The 20,973-nt window shown below is 45.9% G+C and overlaps 1 protein-coding gene across 1 annotated transcript in view; it reads left to right on the top strand.

The window, feature by feature from the left end:
* DOCK8 (dedicator of cytokinesis 8) overlaps nucleotides 1-19,654 on the top strand; it is a 209,809-nt gene extending 190,155 nt beyond the window's left edge. The window contains exons 44-48 of the mRNA XM_008144966.3: nucleotides 3,966-4,202; nucleotides 6,810-6,953; nucleotides 8,594-8,700; nucleotides 18,275-18,445; nucleotides 18,850-19,654. Of these exons, the coding sequence (XP_008143188.2) occupies nucleotides 3,966-4,202; nucleotides 6,810-6,953; nucleotides 8,594-8,700; nucleotides 18,275-18,445; nucleotides 18,850-18,910 (720 nt within the window). The 3' untranslated portion in view covers nucleotides 18,911-19,654. The remainder of the gene's footprint in view (nucleotides 1-3,965; nucleotides 4,203-6,809; nucleotides 6,954-8,593; nucleotides 8,701-18,274; nucleotides 18,446-18,849) is intronic.
* The last annotated feature ends 1,319 nt before the right edge of the window (nucleotides 19,655-20,973 follow it).

Here is a 20,973-nt window from a genome sequence, read left to right as displayed (position 1 = left end):
ACATAAAATTACCTCCTCTGGTGGGCTCTCCAAGTCATTTCAGTGCAGCCAAATCTTTCTGTCTAGGGTTCAACTGCTATTTGTTTAGATCTTAAAGAAACCATACTCAAAGGTAGGAATCACAATAAAAGCTACTGTTTACTAAACACCAACGCTGTGCCTGGAACTGCATTAGGCCCTTTACACACATCCTTTCATTCTCTGTTGGCCCTTTGAAGTAGGTGTAGTTATTCCTACTGTGCAGGCGAGAAAACTGAGGTGTGGAATGGTTAAGCAACTCTCCATGGTCACTCAAGTGCCGAAACCAGTACTCAAACTCAGAGCCCTTCATCCTCAAAATTATACTCTTAATAAAACCCTCAATTTAAAACATGTTAAAAAGATGTACCCATTCTGGCTGGGTGGCTCAGTTGGTTGGAATGTCGTCCGGAATACCAAAAGGTTGCAGGTTGGATTCCCGGTCAGGTCACATACCTGGGTTGCAGGTTCAATTCCTGGTCAGGGAATGTTTGGGAGTCAACCAATCAATATTTCTCTCACATTGATGTTTCTCTATCTCTGTCCCTCCCTCCCCTCCCTTACCTTCTTCCTCCCTCCCTCCCCTCCCTTACCTTCTTCCTCCCTCCCTCCCTGACCTCGCTTCTCTCCCTTCCTGTCTTTAAAATCAATAAACATGTCCTCAGGTAAGGATTAAAAAAAATGATGCAACCTTCTCACTGACAACTTTTTCAGGCTGCAGGTAGTCCTTCCAGGCAAGTGCAGGCAAATTTGCTGTTGGGGAATGATGCAAAGGGCTTGGAGTTTAGTTTCCTCACTTCTCATATGAGGGTGTGTCCTGTCTTACCCCTAACTAGGTGGACTGCAGTACACTCTGACACTCACCACAGGAGTTCTCGTCACACACCACCAGTAACAGGCTCAGTCCTCCATAGGACTATTCTCACTTGAGACACCAGCCTCAAGTAGGGCCCCTGAGCTACCCACACTTCTATCCAGATGGCTACAAACCTGGACATTCCTGTTCATCCCTCAGATTAGATAATTCACTAGAATGGCACAAAACTCTGAAAAGTACTATACTGACACTGTGTCAAGAAATGTAAAGATCAGATATATTCTTGACTAGAGGCCCAGTGCACAAAATTCACACTCAGGTAGGGTCGCAAGGCCAGGCCATCAATCAGGGCCAATGTGTGGGGCGACCGGCGGGAAGATTGGTGGGGGGCCCCACTGGCACCTGCCTTGGCTGGCCTGGGGCCTGTGGGCTGGGGGCAGCTCCTGCGTTAAGCATCTGCCCCCTGGTGGTCAGTGAGTGTCATAGCGACCGGTCAGTCCACCAGTCCTTCCGTCATTTGGTCAATTTGCATATTAGGCTTTTATTATATAGGACTAGAGACCCGGTGCACGAAATTTGTGCACAAGGGGGGGGGTGTCCCTCAGCCCAGCCTATACCCTCTCCAATCTGGGACCCCTCGAGGGATGTCCACTGCCCGTTTTGGCCCGATCCTGCTGGGCTCGGGCCAAAACGGGCAGTCGGACCTCCCTCTCACAATCCAGGACTGCTGGCCCCTAACTGCTCGCCTGCCTGCCTTCCTGATCACCCCCTAACCACTTCTGCCTGCCAGCCTGATTGATGCCTAACTGCTCCCCTGCCAGCCTGATTGATGCCTAACTGCCCTCCCCTGCAGGCCTGATCACCCCCTAACTGCCCTCCCCTGCAGGCCTGGTCACCCCTAACTACCCTCCCCTGCAGGCCTGGTACCCACCAATTGCTCTCCCCTGCAGGCCCGGTTACCCCCAACTTCCTTCCTCTGCCGGCCTGGTCACCCCTAACTACCCTCCCCTGCAGGCTTGATCACTCCCAACTGCCCTCCCCTGCAGGCCATCTTGTGTCCACATGGGGGCAGCCATCTTGTGTGTTGGAGTGACAGTCAATTTGCATATTAATCTTTTATTAGATAGGATTACATCACAGAAGGATGCCTCCTGCCCAGCCCATAGACACATATGTTCATGAGAGTGCTTTCTAAACTGCTGGAAATAATGCAAGTTCACAGTATTATTAAGGGTTGGGGACAGAGGAGCATTTGCAATCTGGCAGGGCTACACAATGAAGAGTCCATACTCTTTTCCCAAGACTGTCCTCCAGGATATGAAGATGATGCAAGTAGGGAGGAATGGGCCAGATGTAATTGTTTTTCTGCATATTTCAGAAGACTTGTTCATTTTAGACACATCCCCTACTCTAGGTTTGAAGCATTAACTGGTCAGACCTGAGCTAAGCTTCAGACAGAAATGTTTGAGGTCTTTGAAAGTGGGAATTGGCCGTGTGCCTGCAATGATCTGTGCACAGCACACGCTCTGGAGAGTCACTGGTGACGCCCCTGACAGAAGGTGCTCTTCTTCCCTCTTTTAAAATGCCCCAAGTAGGTTCTGAGAGTTTTAAATAAGAAACTGAACCCAGAATTATTACCAGATTTCATCACACTAAACAGTGATTTGTGGTCTGAGATCAGTGACCTCACCCATCCATTTCAGTGGGCGGGTGTTGTAAAGTCTATGGTCATTGTCATTTTTTTAGTTTTTTAAAGAGGCCTTCTTTCTTAGTAAGTGCCCTCATTCACTGTGTGTGTGTGTGTGTGTGTGTGTGTGTGTGTGTGTGTGTGTGTTTTAATGGGGTACATGCAATAAAATTGGCTCTTTTGGTGTTCTATGAGTTTTGACAAACACATGTAACCACCACCACGATCAAGATCTGTAAGAGTTGCATCACCCCGAAGTATTTCCCTGTGCGGCTCTGTGGCCATGTCCTCCCTTTGCTTTAAGCCCCTGCCAGTCTCTGATCTGTAATCTGTTTCTGCAATTTTTTTCTTTTCCAGAACGTCATGTAAATGACATTCTAGAGCAGTGGTTCTCAACCTTTCTAATACCGTGACCCTTTAATATTTTCGTTGCTACCTCATAACTGTAATTTTGCTACTGTTATGAATCGTCATGTAAATATCTGTGTTTTCCGATGGTCTTAGGCGACCCTGCTAGTGGTTCTGCAGAACCTAAGACCATCGGAAAACACAGATATTTACATGACGATTCATAACAGTAGCAAAATTACAGTTATGAGGTAGCAACGAAAATAATTTTATGGTTGGGGGTCACCACAACATGAGGAACTGTATTAAAGGGTCGCAGCATTAGAAAGGTTGAGGACCCCTGTTCTAGAGGAAATCAATGGAATCCCACAGCTTGTTGAGTCTGGTTTCTTTTACTCAGCACAGCGCACTTGAGATTCATCCATGCTGTGGTAGTTTGATTCTTTGTATTGCCGAGTAGTATCCCATTGCCTGGATGTACTACCATTTGTTTATCCATTCCCCACTTGAGGAACATTTGGGTTGTTTTTCGTTTTTATCTATTCTTAATAATGCTGCTGCAGACATTTGTGCGCAGGTTTTTCCTTGAACGTAAGTTTCCATTTCTCTTGGGGATGCACGTGGAGTGGAATTGCTGGGTTGTGTGGTCAGTGTAATATAACTATTTTGTAAAGCGACTGTACCATTCTGCATTCCCACCATCAGTGTATGAAAGTTTCAGCTGCTCCCCATCCCTGTCAGCACTTGGTGTTGTCAGTTTCATTTAGTTTGGCCATTCCACCAAACGTGCAGCAGTCATGGTTGTTCTAGGAAGGAAAGTTTGTCTCTTCAGAATGGCAGTTTGCAAATTCTCATACCAAGTTCCAGTTGGACCAGTCAGGAGGGGTGGCTTGTGGATGTGCCCTCTCCTTCTCGCTGTCCTCTCTCTCCCTGGGGTGGAGAGGAGGCCTGGCTGGTTGCTGAAGTCTTCTGTGGCCGGAGGGAACTCCGAGGGGTGGTGCCTCGGCGCTGGTTCCAGCATGCTCCTCCAGTGCGTCCTGGCTGGCTATTTGCAGAATCGCTCATCTCCTCCTTCCCCTGCCTTTTCTCCCTCAGGCCTACATACAGATCACTTTCGTGGAGCCTTACTTTGATGAGTATGAGATGAAAGACAGGGTAACCTACTTTGAGAAGAATTTCAATCTGCGGAGGTTCATGTACACCACCCCCTTCACCCTGGAGGGGCGGCCGCGGGGAGAGCTGCATGAGCAGTACCGGCGGAATACCGTGCTGACCACCATGCACGCCTTCCCCTACATCAAGACCCGCATCAGCGTCATCCAGAAGGAGGAGGTAATGGCCCCCGCTGGGGACAGGCTCTGGGCTGAGGCTGCCACCGAATGAGTGGGCAACACAAGCCTCCTTCACGGCAGACTGGAGTGACATCTAAAAAGGGACACACTGGAAAGATCAGTTTAGTGGCTGTTCTCTCATTCTTGTGGTGCCAGGGAACTCCATTTAGGCAGCTACATATTTCATAGCACTACTTTATATTTAAATGGTTTCCATTTTAAAGTTCTATCTTTAAGTGTTTACAGAATTATAATTTTAAATATGTATTTTAATGATGCATTTGTACGAACTGTATATATTCACATTTCAAACACTTTTTATTAAGTCTTTGTATTTGTAAAGGCTTACAGGTGACGTAGGCGCAGGTGGGTGGTTAGTTACTAGAGACAGGAACGGCAAGCAAGCAGCCCCAGGGACCGGGGTGAAGCTGGAGGAAGGGCACCACGCAAGGTGGATAAGAAGGCCCACTGCCTCCCAGGCCCAGCTTCCTCCTGCGACACTGCTCAGCCCCCTGTCTTCATTCAGTTTCCTCACCTGCACACTGACGGGAAGGACCCCTTTCTCTCCTGGGGTTCTGTGTACGGGAGACGTCTCACCCATGGGACTGATCAAGAAAGTGTCTCAGGCCGAAACCGGTTTGGCTCAGTGGATAGAGCGTCGGCCTGCGGACTGGAGGGTCCCGGGTTCGATTCTGGTCAAGGGCATGTGCATTGGTTGCGGGCACATCCCCTGGTGGGGGGTGTGCAGAAGGCAGCTGGTCGATGTCTCTCTCTCATCGATGTTTCTGGCTCTCTGTCTCTCTCCCTTCCTCTCTGTGAAAAATCAATAAAATATATTTAAAAAAAAAAAAAAAAAAAAAAAAGAAAGTGTCTCAGGCCACAGATCGTTCAAAATTAAACGTACTTTAAACATTTTCCTTTTACTTTAAAGCACATCCATGTCCACTTATTTGTCATTTATTTTATACAGGGCCAAACCTTCTCTGTGATTTTGGGTTGGGCTATCACAATTCAGCATTGTCTTTCTTATGTAAACCCCACCTATAATGCACTGTCTGTAATTTTCAGTTTTTATTTATATAAAGCAGAATTAGAGTTTAAAGATCCTTGCTAGCAGAATCCTCCTGGGTTTTTATGAATTTTTTTATCCCTAGCCTTTTATAGTTAGTTGTCTTGTGCACACCTAATATGGCAGGCATCTTTATAGCAACCGCTTCTCATAACGCTTTGCCCAAGCAATCAGCTTGGTTTTCATAGAAACAACTTTCTCTTTCCACACCCATAGTTTGTGCGTTATTAGATTAGGTCATTCAAATAACAAGTATAATAGGCATAATCACGTTGGTGAATAAACACAGATGAATTGTGATGACTACACACCTCACTGGGCAGGAGCAGAAGTGACTGAGCTCACTGGAGAGTGGCCCACATGCTCGTGTTCAGCAAACACATCAGATAGTGGGTTTCACAAGGGCAAGGAAAGCCTGAACTAGTGACTCCATTAAGAGGAGGATGGTTTCGAAGGCATCTGCTGTATTTCTTATTGTTTTGGACTTTTGAACACTAGGACACAAAGGCATAGCACAAAAATAAACCCACCGTCACAAGAGGAGCCTTTATAATCTTTCTTGGCCATCTATTGTTCTCTAAGAATTTCAATATATTTATTTGTTAGGGCTGTTTTAACAAAGTCCCACATTGTGTGGCTTAAATAACAGAAGGCATCTGCTGTATTTATTGTCTCCTAGTTCTGAAGGCCAGAAGTCAAAATTCAAAGTATTGGCAGGGCTGGTTCCTTGTGAGGGCTGTGAGGGAAGGATCTGTTTGAGGCCTCTCTTCTTGACTTGTAGATGGCCACCTTCACCCTGTGTCTTCATATTATCTTCCCTCTATGCATGTCTCTGGGTCCAGATGTCCTCTTCTTATAGGGACATAGGTCATACTGGATTAGGGCCCTTCTTAATGACCACCTTTAACTTGGTTACCTCTGTAAAGACCCTATCTCAAATAAGGCCACATTCTGAAGTACGAGTTTTTGATATATGAACTTAGAGGGACATGAATTCACTCATAAGATTCAGGAAGGGTCATATCCTAAGCCGGCAGAACTTAGCAGCCAGCGGATTGACCCTTAAGAGAATTCTATTTACCAGGAATGCACCTTCAGGGTAGTTGGAGAAAGCATACCTGATGCCAAAATCTTGCATCATAGTGGGAAAGAAAATCTTGAGTGCTTTATTTCTAATAGCATGGATTTTAAATGTAGACATCATTGTGATCAGATTCTGGCCTCCTCACTTACTATCTGTGTCATTTTTATGGCACTGTCTTTACCTTACAACTCCCTCTTTGACTATAAAATGGAGAAAATAAGGAGGTTGTTTAAAGGAGTAAATAATAAGCGTATGCAAAGTTCTTGGAACATAATAAGCACTCAGAAAAATGTTAGGCCCTTCCTTCCTCTTAGCCTTTCCAGATTATTTTAATTTACTCTGAAAGCCTCCTTAGTTTCTCTTCAAATCCAGGTGCCCTCTATGTCATAGCTCCAGGTTTTCCATGGCTTATAAGATCTGAAAGTGACGTTCCTACATTTCTGTCTTACGTTCAGTTTGTTTTGACACCAATCGAAGTTGCCATTGAAGATATGAAGAAGAAGACCCTGCAGTTGGCAGTTGCCATCCACCAAGAGCCCCCTGATGCCAAGATGCTTCAGATGGTGCTGCAGGGCTCCGTCGGAGCTACTGTGAATCAGGTCAGCAAAATGAGCTGGTGGCAGCTCCTCTGGTTCTTACTATTTTGATTTTCATGATATGTTTGCACCTTCCTTCCTTGAGGTTCAGGGGGAGTCTTATCAGCACACAAATAATGTTCCTCAATTTGGGCTGAAGACTTGCGAGGTTCAGAACACTTTGAGTGACCTCTTCTGCTCATGCAACAACCCAAGGTAGAAAAGAAATCCTGGAGGTTGAGTGGACCATTTAAGGCAGTGGTCGGCAAACTCATTAGTCAACAGAGCCAAATATCAACAGTACAACGATTGAAATTTCTTTTGAGAGCCGAAAACTGACTTCTGCGCATGGGCCACGAAGTTTCAATCGCACTGTACGTGCGCGCCCGCCCGTGGTATTTTGTGCAAGAGCCACACTCTAGGGACCGAAGAGCCGCATGTGGCTCACGAGCCGCAGTTTGCCCACCACTGATCTAAGCAGTAGCCTTTTCTGACTTGGGACCAGACTCGGGGTCCTATTAAAGAATGCTTAGTCATGCCCAATTTAGCCAGAGTTGTTGCAGGGCTTGAGGCTAATCTAAGAAACCTGTAGGAGAATGAGGAAAAGGTCTGGAACATGCAACTTCTGGGTCAGTCATCAGATGAAGCAGCATGCCAGGAGCCTTGCTACCCAGGAGTGACCTGGGATCAGGCTTCTCGGGCCACTTTAAACAGACTGGATCGTCTCAGACCCATTAGAATCCTGACTCCCAAATTCAGCATGGATTAATTAACCCAGTCTCAGATGGAGGAAGATACTAGCTTAGTACACTGTCCAATGGACCACTTTAATTTCAGATCTAAATCCGCTCTTGTCCACACCTCCACACTCAGAAACTCTTGAGCATTGTGACTCTTTCCTCGCTCAGCACAATTGGACTCCCCTGCAGAATTCTGTGTCCATATAACATCAAGGGAACAAAAATAGCAGAGAGGAGAAATGACTACTATATTTCCAAGATCAGAAAATATTAGGGAGCTTTTGCTTTTGTAAGTTCCAATCCTTTGATGAAAATAGAAGAATGTACTCTACATTCCCCTCTAGGTCAGTGGTCGGCAAACTCATTAGTCAACAGAGCCAAAATCAACAGTACAACGATTGAAATTTCTTTTGAGAGCCAAATTTTTTAAACTTAAACCTCTTCTAATGCCACTTCTTCAAAATAGACTCGCCCAGGCCGTGGTATTTTGTGGAAGAGCCACACTCAAGGGGCCAAAGAGCCGCATGTGGCCCGTGAGCTGCAGTTTGCCAACCACGGCTCTAGGGCAACTGAGCAAATGAATATGAATGGAAGGAGCAAGACAATCCCCATTTTTAGAAAAGCAACTCAAAACACATACCCTTCGATGTAGTATCATTATCTTTATATATGCAAGCAAACCTATTAGTAGTAGCATTTGATTAAGAAAATACATTTATACTTCTGAGTATTCTCTGAAAACTCCAGACTCCTCCTTGAGAATCAAAGATCCCTGAAAAGTTTAAGACCTCCCTTTATTTTTTTGTTTTGATCAAACCAACTACAAAATTAAATGTTCAAATTAAGAAATCGTGCCAAGATTTTCTTCCAAGTAATGTTGTTTTATTTCCAATGTCAGTATTATTTTTCTACTTTTTCCTTCAGGGACCACTGGAAGTAGCCCAAGTGTTTTTGGCCGAAATCCCAGCTGACCCAAAACTCTATCGACATCACAACAAGTTGAGATTATGCTTTAAGGAGTTCATCATGCGGTAAGAAGGGAAATGGCGAGGAGTTCAGTAGAGCAGAGGTTCCCAAAGTGTGGTCCCCAGACCAGCAGTGTCAGCAGCACCTGGGAATTTGCTGCGAAGGAAAATGCTTAGGCACCAGCCAGACCCACTGAATCAGAATCTCCAGTAAAACTCACCCATTTCCATAAAACTCATCAACAGGCACATTTAAAATGGGTAAATGTGATGACCTGTCAGTTGCAACCTCAATGCTAGTGGTAGGTGTGGAATCTTCCTCCCCCTGCTCATTGCTTAATCGCTTCTCAAGTCCGATCTGCGCATGACGGCTTTTGAATGAGTGGAGTAACGATTTTGTCCAGTGGTTTGCATCTTGTTATTTCTCCCCGCTCTGCTTTTAGGCAGCAGAGGTGAGCAGGAGTGGAAAATGTCTGGGGGAGTGAACAGCTCTCAGGTTTTCCCTCGAGTGAACCCCAGCTTCTCCGCAGACTTGGGCTGCAGGTCGATAAGCCCAGATATGCAGGGTGAACATAAGTGCACCTTCCGACACTGACTGCTAATAGCGGAAATGTACACAGGCCAGGGGCACTGCAGCGGGCCCTGGCCTCTCTGACTCAGCCGTAAAGAAGCTGGCGGGCCCGCTGCTGCAGCCCGTTCTGCAGCTCCTCAGATGGCTGCCAAGTTGGGACCTCAATCCCCTCCTACCTTTTCCTACGATAAGAAAAAACACTTCAGGGTTTCAGGACCCAAGATGGACAGATACAACATTCTGTTTCCGCCCCTTCTGCTCCCCAAAGCACAGAAACCCTTTTAGACACCGCAATTGGTGCCAATCTGTGTTTAAATTTTCTTCTTATATTTCTGTCCTGGTCAGCTCCGGCTGGTCTAACAAAATGCCATAGATCGAGTAGCTTGAACAATAGCCATTGATTTCTCACAGGGCTGGAGGGTGGGAGGCCAGGATGAAGGTGCCGGCAGATTCAGTACCTGGTGGGGACCCTCTTGCCGGCTTGTAAATGGCCACCTTCTCCCTGCATCCTCACATGGTGGAGACAGGAAGAGGGAGAAAGCTCTCTGGCATTCATCCATCATGTGGGTCTCACCCTCATGGTTTATTCTTCTCTCATCTGTAATAATAAAAGCATAACATATAATTAGACCGGACAGCCAAACGACCTTCCGGACGTCATTTCAGACGTCCTTCCGGACAAAGGCGTGGCAGTGGAGCCAAGGCAGAGGTGGTTAGGGGCAATCAGGCAGGCAGGCAGACTGGTTAGGGGTGATCAGGCAGGCAAGGAGAGTGGTTAGGGGCAATCAGGCAGGCAGGCAGAGTGGTTAGGGGTGATCAGGCAGGCAGGCAGAGTGGTTAGGGGCCATCAGGCAGGCAGGTGAGTGGTTAGGAGGCGATCAGGCAGGCAGGCAGAGTGGTTAGGGGGTGATCTGGCAGGCAGGCAGGTGAGCGGTTAGGAGCCAGCGGTCCCGGATTGTGAGAGGGATGTCTGACTGCCAGTTTAGGCTCGATCCCTGAACTGGCAGTCAGACATTCCCTGAGGGGTTCCAGATTGCAAGAGGGTGCAGGCTGGGCTGAGGGACACCCCCTCCACCCACCCACCCCCCGTGCACAAATTTTGTGCACCGGGCCTCTAGTATATATATATAAACTTACACTATTCTAGAAATCAGCAAAATCATTAAAGATTTTCAGTAGTAGAATAACATGTTGTATTACATAATTTCCTTTTCCAGTTAGAAAAAAAGAACATCCCATCCCAAAGGCTTGTAATTTACAGGATACAATTGACTGGCAATGTTACTTAACCATCCTGACTAGATTTTAGCAGTTTTCAAACCCGAAAGAAAAGTTCTGAAAATGTGAGGATGTGAAGAAAAAGGAACCCTCTTGCACTGCTGGTGGGAATGCACACTGGTGCAGCCACTGTGGAGAACAGTACGGAGTTTCCTCAAAAAATTAAAAATGGAACTCCCATTTGACCCAGTAATCCCACTTCTAGGAATATATCCCAAGAAATCAGAAACACCAATCAGAAAGGATATATGCACCCCATGTTCATAACAGCACAATTTACAATAGCTAAGATTTGGAAACAGCCTAAGTGCCCATCAGCAGATGAGTGGATTAAAAAGCTGTGGTGCATCTACACAATGGAATTCTATGCTGCTGTAAAAAAGAAGGAACTCTTACCATTTGCAATAGCATTATGGTAAGACCTGGAGAGCATTATGCTAAGTGAAATAAGCCAGTCGGAGAAAGATAAATATCACATGATCTCACTCATTTGTGGAATATAATGTACAACATAAACTGATGAACAAAAATAGAGTCAGAGTCATAGAAGCATCAAACAGCCTGTCCAATCTAAGAGGGAAGGTGCAAGGGGGGAGGGGGCGGTAAGAGATCAACCAAAGGACTTGTATGCGTGCATATGAGCATAATCAATGGACACAGACAGTAGGGGTATGAGGGCATGTGCTGGAGGGTGGGAATGGCTGGGGAGAGGTCAATGGGGGGAAAAGGAGACTTATGTAATACTTTAAACAATAAAGAATTTTTTTTAAAGTCTGTCCCTCAATACCTACAGTAAAAAGAGGATGTGGTAAATAAACTTCCGTAATTACTAAGAGCTAAATTTTAAGTTTCAAAATGTACCCTTTCTGATGCATTTAATGTATTTCGCCTTTAGCCTAAAGTGAATGCTAATTTTTCCACACATTAAATCCTCCCTTGATTTGCTCTTCCATAACAAATTAATTTTTTTTATCTGTGAACAGCCTGAGAGAAATTATTGTCCATGTATTTATAGAAAGTTCATCAAACAAGAGACTTTGGCACTTTGGGAAATATAATAACTTGGATTATACATATACCAGAGGCCCAGTGCACGAGATTCATGCACTTGGGAGCGGGGGGGGGGGGGGGGGGGGGGTCCCTCACCCTGGCCTGTGCCCTCTCACAGTCCAGGAACCCTCAGGGGGTGTCCAACTGATGGGGAGTGGGCCTAAGCCAGCAGTTGGACATCCTTAGCGCTGCTGCGGAGACGGTAGAGGGTCCCGCCACCACCGCTGTGCTCCCCAGGGCTTTTGGCTGAGTGGTGCTCCCGCTGTGGGAGTGCACTGACCACCAGGAGGCAGCTCCTCATTGAGCGTCTGCCCCCTGGTGGTCAGTGTGCGTCATAGCGACCGGTCATTCACCATTTGGTCAATTTGCATATTAGCCTTTTATTATATAGGACTAGAAGCCCGATGCACGAAGATTCGTGCTAGAATGGGCTTTCCTTTCCCTGGCTGGCCGGCACCGCCTTTTCACTCCAGCCCAGCCCCTTTCTGCTACGATAGCCGCCTCTTTCCGCTCCAGCCCCGCCTTCCCACGCTGCCCAGAGACCCTGAGAGATGGGGTGGGGCAGAACGCCTGCATTGTCGCCATGGCAATGATGCAAGCGTCCCACTCAGTCACTCGATGCCTATGTATGCAAATTAACTGCCATCTTTTTTGGGTTAATTTGCTTATCACTCCTGATTGGCTGGTGGTGTAGCGGAGGTACGGTCAATTTACATGTTTGTCTATTATTAGGTAAGATCTGTGTTCCTCTTGTCTTCTGGATTCCCCAAGTCCCTTTTCTCTCTAACTCTAGAGCAGAAATCTTACCGCTAGTATAAAATAAAATCAGAGATAGTCCTCCCAGAGCTATGTGGTAACCTCAAAAATCATCAGTGCCCCTGGCACTTTCCATTCTTTTGCTCTGCCGTAGTGGTTACACTGCGCCCATCCTCACAGTCCCAGTGTGGCTACTAGGGCTCTGGCCACCATGACCACATCCCAGGAACGTATCTGGAGTAGAAATGAGAAGAGAACAAAAGGCTATGCCCCTTTAATGACCTCCCCTAGAGACTTTATGTTGTATCTCATCAACCATTCCTATCTCTTAAGGGCGGCTAGGGAATGTAATTTTCCAGGTGGGCATACCTAAGGAAGGGAGGGAATGGATCTGGAGGACTGATGTGTGGGCTGTGCTGAAGGAGCACCGCAGAGCAGAGAGGCCAACAGATGCAGAGAGTAAGGGCTACACGACCACCCTCTCTGTAGGAAAGACACCAAACCCCTCACACAGAGGCCCCAGAAAGGAACTTCCAGCAAAAGCCAGCAACCATGTTCCAGAAGCACAACTTCCTGCTTGATGTGGTCCCCTTCGGCGTGGTTTGTATGGCTCTGACTCTGAGAAACCCCAGGCACATTTGCTGTGAGAAGATGCTTGTGTTCCGTGAACTTATCAACAAAGGGAGCAGCAAAGGGAGTGGCCCTGGGGAACGTGGTGTGACGGAGGGGGAGCAGCACAGTGCAGATGTGTGGGGACCTAATGAGAATGTGGCAGATAAGACCATTAAAAAAAATTATTTGCAAAGTAATTGTGATCCTGTGTACATTTCCCAAGACATAGCTATTCTCTAGGAGGGAAATTCAGTACCTGGCTCTTTTTAAGGGGGAAATTATTTTAATTTTAATAAGAAAACATAGAGAATATAATCTAAATGGAAGAAAGGAAGAAATGCAGAAAATGTAGTATATGAAACTACTTTATCCTATATAATAAAAGACTAACATGCAAATCAACCAAACCATGGAACAACCATTCGATATGATGCACACTGACCACCAGGCGGCAGACGCTCAATGCAAGAGCTTCCCCTTGGGGGTCATTGCGCTCCCATTCAGCCAGAAGCCCAGAAGCCAGGCTCATGGCTGGGGAGTGCAGCGGTGGTGGAGGGAGCCTCTTCCGCCTCCGCAGCAGCGCTAAGGATGTCCGACTGCTGGCGGGGAGCAGGCCTAAGCTGTCAGTGGGACATCCTCCGAGGGCTCCCGGACTGCGAGAGGGCACAGGCCGGGCTGAGGGACCCTCCGAGTGCACAAATCTTGTGCACCGGGCCTCTAGTAAATTATAAAATTTGTTAAAATATAAAGTAACATTATTACTACAAAAATATGAATATTTTTCATCCACCTGTTAATATATTTTTCATTGTAAAAACACTATGTATATCTACTGCTGTGTAACAAACTAGCCCCAAACTTAGTTGCTTAAAAGAACAACATATCACTTACTTATTGTGCATGTGATTCTGGGTGGTAGGCCGGGCTCAGCTGGGCAGATTTGCTCAGTCTCTCAGTGATAGTCAGACAGTGACTGGGGCTTGAGTCACCTAAAGGCTTCATGTGCCTGGTGTCTACTCAAATCACAGGTGGTTCAGGACTCCAAAGGTATGTGTCCCAGGAGTGTCAGCCAGGCAGCCATATTCCCCAATCACCCAGCATCACTTACAGCACATTGTGTTCACTGAGGCAGTCACAAAGGACCACCCATCTCTTGTTGGGAATGTGGCAAAGTTCTAGAAGAAAATGTAAAGTGGGCAGTTATTGCTGTGATCATTTTTGAAAAACAGAATCTGCCACACTCTAAAAGCATGGATCTGCCTTATCGTCACAGCTTCTCATTGAATTATCCCAACTACTCTAGGAGACTGTATGTTATCTATTCCCATTTAAAGATGAGAAAACAGCTGAAACCGGTTTGGCTCAGTGGAGAGAGCGTCAGCCTGCGGACTGAAAGGTCCCAGGTTCGAGTCCGGTCAAGGGCACGTACCTTGGTTATGGGCACATCCCCAGTGGGAGGTGTGCAGGAGGCAGCTGATGGATGTTTCTCTCTCATCAATGTTTCTAACTCTCTATCCCTCTTCCTTCCTCTCTGTAAAAAATCAATAAAATATATAAACATAAAAAATAAAGAGGAGAAAACAGGATTTCAATGGCTAAGTCAGTGTGCTAATGAGGAGCGACTGGGTTCCAACCCCATCTCTGACTGCATGTAAAGCATTTAGGCCAGTCTAGGGCAGATAGTACATAGTATATGTTAGCTAGCTAGTGTTCCTTTTGATAACACAGACTACAGAGGATTTAGTTAATTCTCCTGATGTTTTAGAGTAGACATCCCCAAGTTAGCAGTCAGCTTCCACTGGCCTCTTTTTTTTTTTTTTTTTTTTTAATATATTTTATTGATTTTTTACAGAGAGGAAGGGAGAGGGACAGAGAGCCAGAAACATCAATGAGAGAGAAACATCGACCAGCTGCCCCCTGCACACTCCCCACTGGGGATATGCCCGCAACCAATGTACATGCCCTTGACCGGAATCGAACCCGGGACCCTTCAGTCCGCAGATCGAAGCCCTATCCACTGAGCCAAACCGGTTTCGGCTCCGCTGGCCTCTTGTAGTCTGCCTGTGCTACACACCTGGGCCTCAGAGTCACCCTGAAACTGATTGTGTTTTACATATGTAGTAGCTCATAACTGTCAGTTTAGAAGCAATAAAAAATAACAAGGGCGATGTTGATTTCTCAGGACTCAAAGGCTATATGCCCTTCCTTCCCCTTCCTTGAAATCTTTGATATATAACCTTAGATATCCTATAATTTGCTTCAATTAATGTCAAACTTAAAAGATGAATAAAAATTCAGTTAAGGGAGTTCTTGTGGCTTCTGGCTGAGTTAAATCAACTCCTTGTTTCACAGCAGGCTAATTCTGTGATGAAGCTATGGCCATAGACTTATTTTTGCCTAGGCCAGGTAGCTCTCCCCTGCCCCACTGTCATCCTGAAAATGTGTGCAGTGGTAACAGGAAGAATTTGATAATCAGGTCTGACTCTCCCCATAACCTAACTGAAATTTAGCACCACTGTTAGGAAAACAGTTTAAACCACATTGATCACTGGAATCCTAGTCATCTGAAGGATGACTAAATTTCACCCATTATGTTGTCCCTTCAAGGTTTGTTGATTTGTAAGTTCCCTTGAGTAGAACAGTATAAAGGGCAAGATTTATTATGTTTAAATAATATGTGTTTCTTCCTTGGTATGTACCATACTGTGGGAAACCATGAAAAAAACTAGGCTTGACTGTCCACAAGTTCAATAAACACAAGTTTGTGTTTTTTATGTTTTGTTGATTTTTTAGAGAGAGAGGGGAAAGGAGACAGACCTAGAAACATCAATGAGACAGAAAAATCGATTAGCTGCCTCCTGCACACCTGCTCCTGCACACACCTCCTGCAACCCAGGCATGTTCCCTCACTGGGAATCAAACTGGTGACCTCTTGATGCATGGGATTGATGCTCAATCCACTGAGCCTACTGGCCAGGCAATAAGCACAAGTTTTTAATATTTTTTCTTTAATGCTCTGCAGGTTCACCAGGGTGGGGCTAGGTATGGGTCTGTTTTTGTTGGTTAGAGAATGTCTGTCTCTTTTCAATTCTGGAAAACTATCAGCTGTTATCTCAGAATATTGCCTCTTACTCATTTTGCATTCTTTTGAACATTCTTTTAGATGTGGGTTGAGCATCTCCATGGTATCTCCAGATTTTTCAACCATTTTTTTCATATTTAAAATGTTTTTTATCTCTTTGATGATTTCCTTAGATCTGTCACATAGTTCATGAGTTCTCCAGTTGTGTCTAGTTTATTGTTTAACCTGTCCATAGAGATTTTTATCTTTATTTTAGTGACTACATTTTTATTTCTAGAAGTTCCATTTGGTTCTTTTCTGAAACTTTCCTGATCTCTTTTTTCATACTCTCCCACTTTTTAAATCATGGATTTTATACCTCTTCTTATACATCTACTAGAAGCCCAGTGCACGAAATTCATGCACAGGTCGGGTCCCTAGGCCTGACTGGTGATCAGAGCCGATCTGTGGGGTGACCAGCAAGGCGATCGGGGAGCCCCCGCTGGCACTCACCTTGGCCGGCCTGTGCTCGCTGGTCCCACACCCTGCTGCAGCTGCCAGTTGCCTCGCTCTGAGGGAGGTGAGCAGCGGGGCAATCTGCGGGGTGATCAGGGGCCCCCCTGGCACCCGCCTTGGCTGGTCTGGGGCCTGCAGGCTGGGGGCAGCTCCTGCATTGAGCATCTGCCCCTGGTGGTCAGTGCACGTCATAGCGACTGGTTGTTCTGCCAGTCATTCCGTTGTTCAGGCGATTTGCATATTAGGCTTTTATTATATAGGATATTAACTTTGGTTTTTCTACATTATTCTATTGTCTCTGATTCTTATTGGGGTAATTCTCCTCCTTGTTGCGTCTGTTGGTTCTCCCTCATGGTAGTTGGTTTCCTCGGATGGTTTGTAAATTTTTTATTGTGAGGTCATCTTTGGCAAGTGTTGCCTCTATCGATGGGTAGCCCATGGGCCCTGATGAAGAAACTGTTCCTCCAAAGCAACCTGACATCTATTCCCATCTGAGCCTTAGGGATTTTAATAACCTTGGTCTGGTTTTATAGTTAATTGGAGCACCCACAGGAGAGGAATGTAAATTAGTAACTCATACCCACATGTGGTACAAGCCTAGGATTTCAATTTCTTTAGGTGACTTTCTTTCCTATTAATGGCCCCAAGCTGATAATCAACTTCCATTCCACCTCTCTGGACAGTTTGCAGCCTTTTTCTAGATCCTTTCTCACAGATGGGGTAGCTTTTCAAGGCTCTGAACTATAAGCAGGCGGCATATGCAGAATCCCACTTTGCCCTGGCCAAGGCTTCCTCACTTACCTCGTGTGGGCAGTGAAACCCACCTCCTGCTCCAGCCTCTCAACCTGTAGGCAATCTTAACATCCTAACAGGCGGTCCTCCTTGCATCTGTCATGGCACCAGCTTCTGCTGTCACTTTGATTTTTCTCTTCCTTTCTGGTACCTGGGGTTTCCCTTTCTCTTTCAACAAGTTTTTGCTGTGCTTCCTCAGCATTTCCATGTGTAGGTAGCAGGAGGGGCCTGAATGGTACCCACTGTGTCTGCCCTGTCACCATAAATCACAGGGACGTTTTTGTAAGCCTAGGAGGTTCCATTCTTCAATGACCCGAGTTTGAATCTTGGATCCACCACTTCCTCACAGTGTTATCTTGGGCAAGCCACCTAACATTTTTGAGCTTCAGGGACAACATAGAGATAAACATAGACTTCCCAGGTTTGCTGAAAAAATTAACCAAATAATGGATGTGAATCAGAGCATCAGAGTCACCTGGGCAACTTTTCAAAAATACAGATTCCTGGGTGATGCCCCCTTAGACATTCTGATTCATCAAGTCTGAGGTGGGGTCAGAAATCTGCATTTTTAAAAGCTACCCAGATGACCCTGATAGGCTCTTAAATTTGCAAACACTCCTAGGGTTGTTACTCAAGAAATGTTAATTGAGCCCTAGCAGGTTTGGCTCAGTGAATAGAGCATCGGCCTGCAGACTGAAGAGTCCTGGGTTTAATTCCAGTCAAGGGCACATACCTTGGTTGCAGGCTGGATCCCTGGCCCTGGTCAGGACTTGTGTGGGAGGCAACCAATCGACGTGTCTCTCTCACATCAATGTTTTTCTCTCTGTCTCTCTCCCTCCCTTCCACTCTCTCTAAAGATCAGTGGAAAAATATCCTCAGGTGAGAATTAACAGCAACCACAACAACAAAAAAGTTAATCATATCGTCATCCCTTATTTCTAAACGCTTCAAACACCTATGAAATGAAACCTCATTTTCTCCCCACCCTGATATGTGTACCTCAGATGCGGTGAGGCCGTGGAGAAAAACAAGCGTCTCATCACCGCTGACCAGAGGGAATATCAGCAGGAACTCAAAAAGAACTACAACAAGCTGAAAGAGAACCTCAGGCCCATGATCGAGCGGAAAATTCCAGATCTCTACAAGCCGATTTTCAGAGTTGAAAGCCAAAAGAGGTAAGAGTGGGCCGAGAAGGCGTCCTCCTGTGGGTAAAGGATAAGGGCTTGGGGCCCAGGAACAGGGCACGCTCCGCTGCACACAGAGGGAAGGCTGGGAGTGGGCTGGAGTCAGGGGAGCTGCCTGAGCTAGGTCTGTTCTGCTTCCATCCTGATCCTCCCTGTCCCCTCTCCTGACCTCACCGGGACCCCCCCCCTGCTGGCCGTGGGCCAGCCGTCTTCCCAGGCTGACTTACCGCCCGTGTATTTTCTGGCACGGTGTGGAAGGATCTCACACCCTCTCTTATTAGGTACTGGGTGTGATTGGTGTGCTTTTCTAGTGGGCGATTTTCCCCTTCCCTCTCTTTCTAAAGCTAATCGATCTTTCTTACCTCTGTTTTCCGTTTCTCTCTCCTTAATTTCAGAGACTCCTTCCACAGATCTAGTTTCAGGAAATGTGAAACGCAGTTGTCACAAGGCAGCTAAGGAAAGCTGTCAACAGCCACCGAGACCGAGGCTCTGCGACCCCAGAGAAGGACTCACCGGTACTTAAACCACTGGACATTGGCCACGCAGGACAGACGCACGCTCCCTGGCCAGACAGCTCTCTAGAAGATTTGGGATCCCAGTGACCCCATGGGGTACTTTGTCCATTTGGGAGGGGGGGATGAGGGTAGCCCAGGGTGGTTAATCAGAATGCCTCTGTATTTATTAAAGCATCGTGTTCCATAGTGTTGAACAAAATAAGACGTAGACACGTCTCCTGCTGAGTGGTCGGTTACTGTCTTCCTGGAAGGTGGCTTCCTCTGGCCCACATTAGGATTTGCAGGACCAACCCAAAGTGCCCCAGGGAAAATGGAAAAGTTGTCCACCAGCCTGTTCGAAGTGAACCTCATTCATCCCCTCTGTATGGGAAAGGAGGGTGAGCGTGCAGGGGTGCAAACCATGTTCTACAAATCTGTGAGGGCCTTCAGGACCTAAGAATCATGATGGTTGGAAACTTGGGGACTGGTTAATTACTTGTGACCTCGGTACCCTTTTGGTAGCGGTGAACTATTGTTGTACAGTTGTGTTTGCTTTATTGTTACTGTTAAGTTAATTTAACCTGTGTTTCTAGAGGAACACACTCGCACTGATTTAGGAGGATACATGGTACTCTGAGCAGAGCGTGCCAAGATCAGTCCACATCCCAGAGGAGGAGAATTAGGCATTCCTTCAATTGAAACAAGTGTCCTGGTGCTTTGCTTTTTTTTTTTTAATTTTTTTTTTTTTTTTTTTTTTTTTTACAAGAAAGGAAGGGAGAGGGATAGAGAGTTAGAAACATCGATGAGAGCGAAACATCGATCAGCTGCCTACAGCACACCCCCTACTGGGGATGTGCCCGCAACCAAGGTACATGCCCTTGACCGGAATCGAACCCGGGACCCTTGAGTCCGCAGGCCGACGCTCTATCCACTGAGCCAAACCGGTTAGGGCATGCTTTGCATTTTTTCTTACGCTCCAGCTTGCTCGCTCTTTCTCTCCTCCTCTGTGGGACCAAGTTTATCTTTATGAAAGGGTAATATCTCTGCTTTCATATCGGCACACTGTGCTGTCCGCTAGCATATACATATCACATACAGTCCTCTCTGACTTCTTGTGACAATGTACTTTAGGAGAAAGATGAACAGAATTATTATTTGAGAATTAAATTATATATTTTTAATACGACTGATTACCTTGACTGGTACTGAACATGTACTAAGAATTGTAAACAAAAGGTTTCCCATTGCAACTTGTGCTTTTTGTACTGACAGCTCGTAATGCTTTGTACAGCACCTCAGAGGAGAAGAAACACGGGTGCCTGTGGCCTCGGACAATCAGTGCCGTCCAGCGTCAGACCTCTTCTGCAATAGTTATTCTTGGTGCTCCTGAGACAGAACTTAATTTGGATATTCCAGAACTTTTTGTTTATATCATCAGGTCTGCATGAATTTATATCCTGAGAGGGACTTTTTTTTTTTTTTTAATTACTAAAGCTTAAGTTTAAGTGGCAAACTTTGTTTTTTAAGCATTCAGGGTGGAACTCTTTTTAAAATATATTATATACTTAATTGCTTTCTTAAATGAGTATACATGATGTATATTTCATATCATTCCAAATGTGGTTCAGTATCTTCCGTGTGGGAACTCCTGAGTGAGATGAATGTTAAATAACATTGCCACTACCCTCCAAAGTGTCTCCGTTTAGTGAGGAAGAGACTCTGTATGTGTACAGCTGTAACACACAGCAGTCTACAACAGGCCTATGGAATGTAACATTTCCTGAGGGACTCAGGGTGGCCATCATTATCAGCACCTATTCTATTCTGCTCTCAAACAACAGGGTTAGGTGCTAAGTTACATAGGGCTGGCTTTTAATGCTACGAGCCCTATTAATCCTAATAATCCTAGGATATTCCTGACTAAATGTCCCCTGCTTTTAGATACCTATTGGTATCTTTTTTTTACACAGTTGGTGCCACTTGCTGCCCAAGTGCAGGAACTGTGTTCACTGCTGCATTGCTGTT

Source organism: Eptesicus fuscus, chromosome 15 (genome assembly GCF_027574615.1).
Source record: "Eptesicus fuscus isolate TK198812 chromosome 15, DD_ASM_mEF_20220401, whole genome shotgun sequence".
NCBI lineage: Eukaryota > Metazoa > Chordata > Mammalia > Chiroptera > Vespertilionidae > Eptesicus > Eptesicus fuscus.
This window is presented reverse-complemented; position numbering and strand designations above follow the sequence as displayed.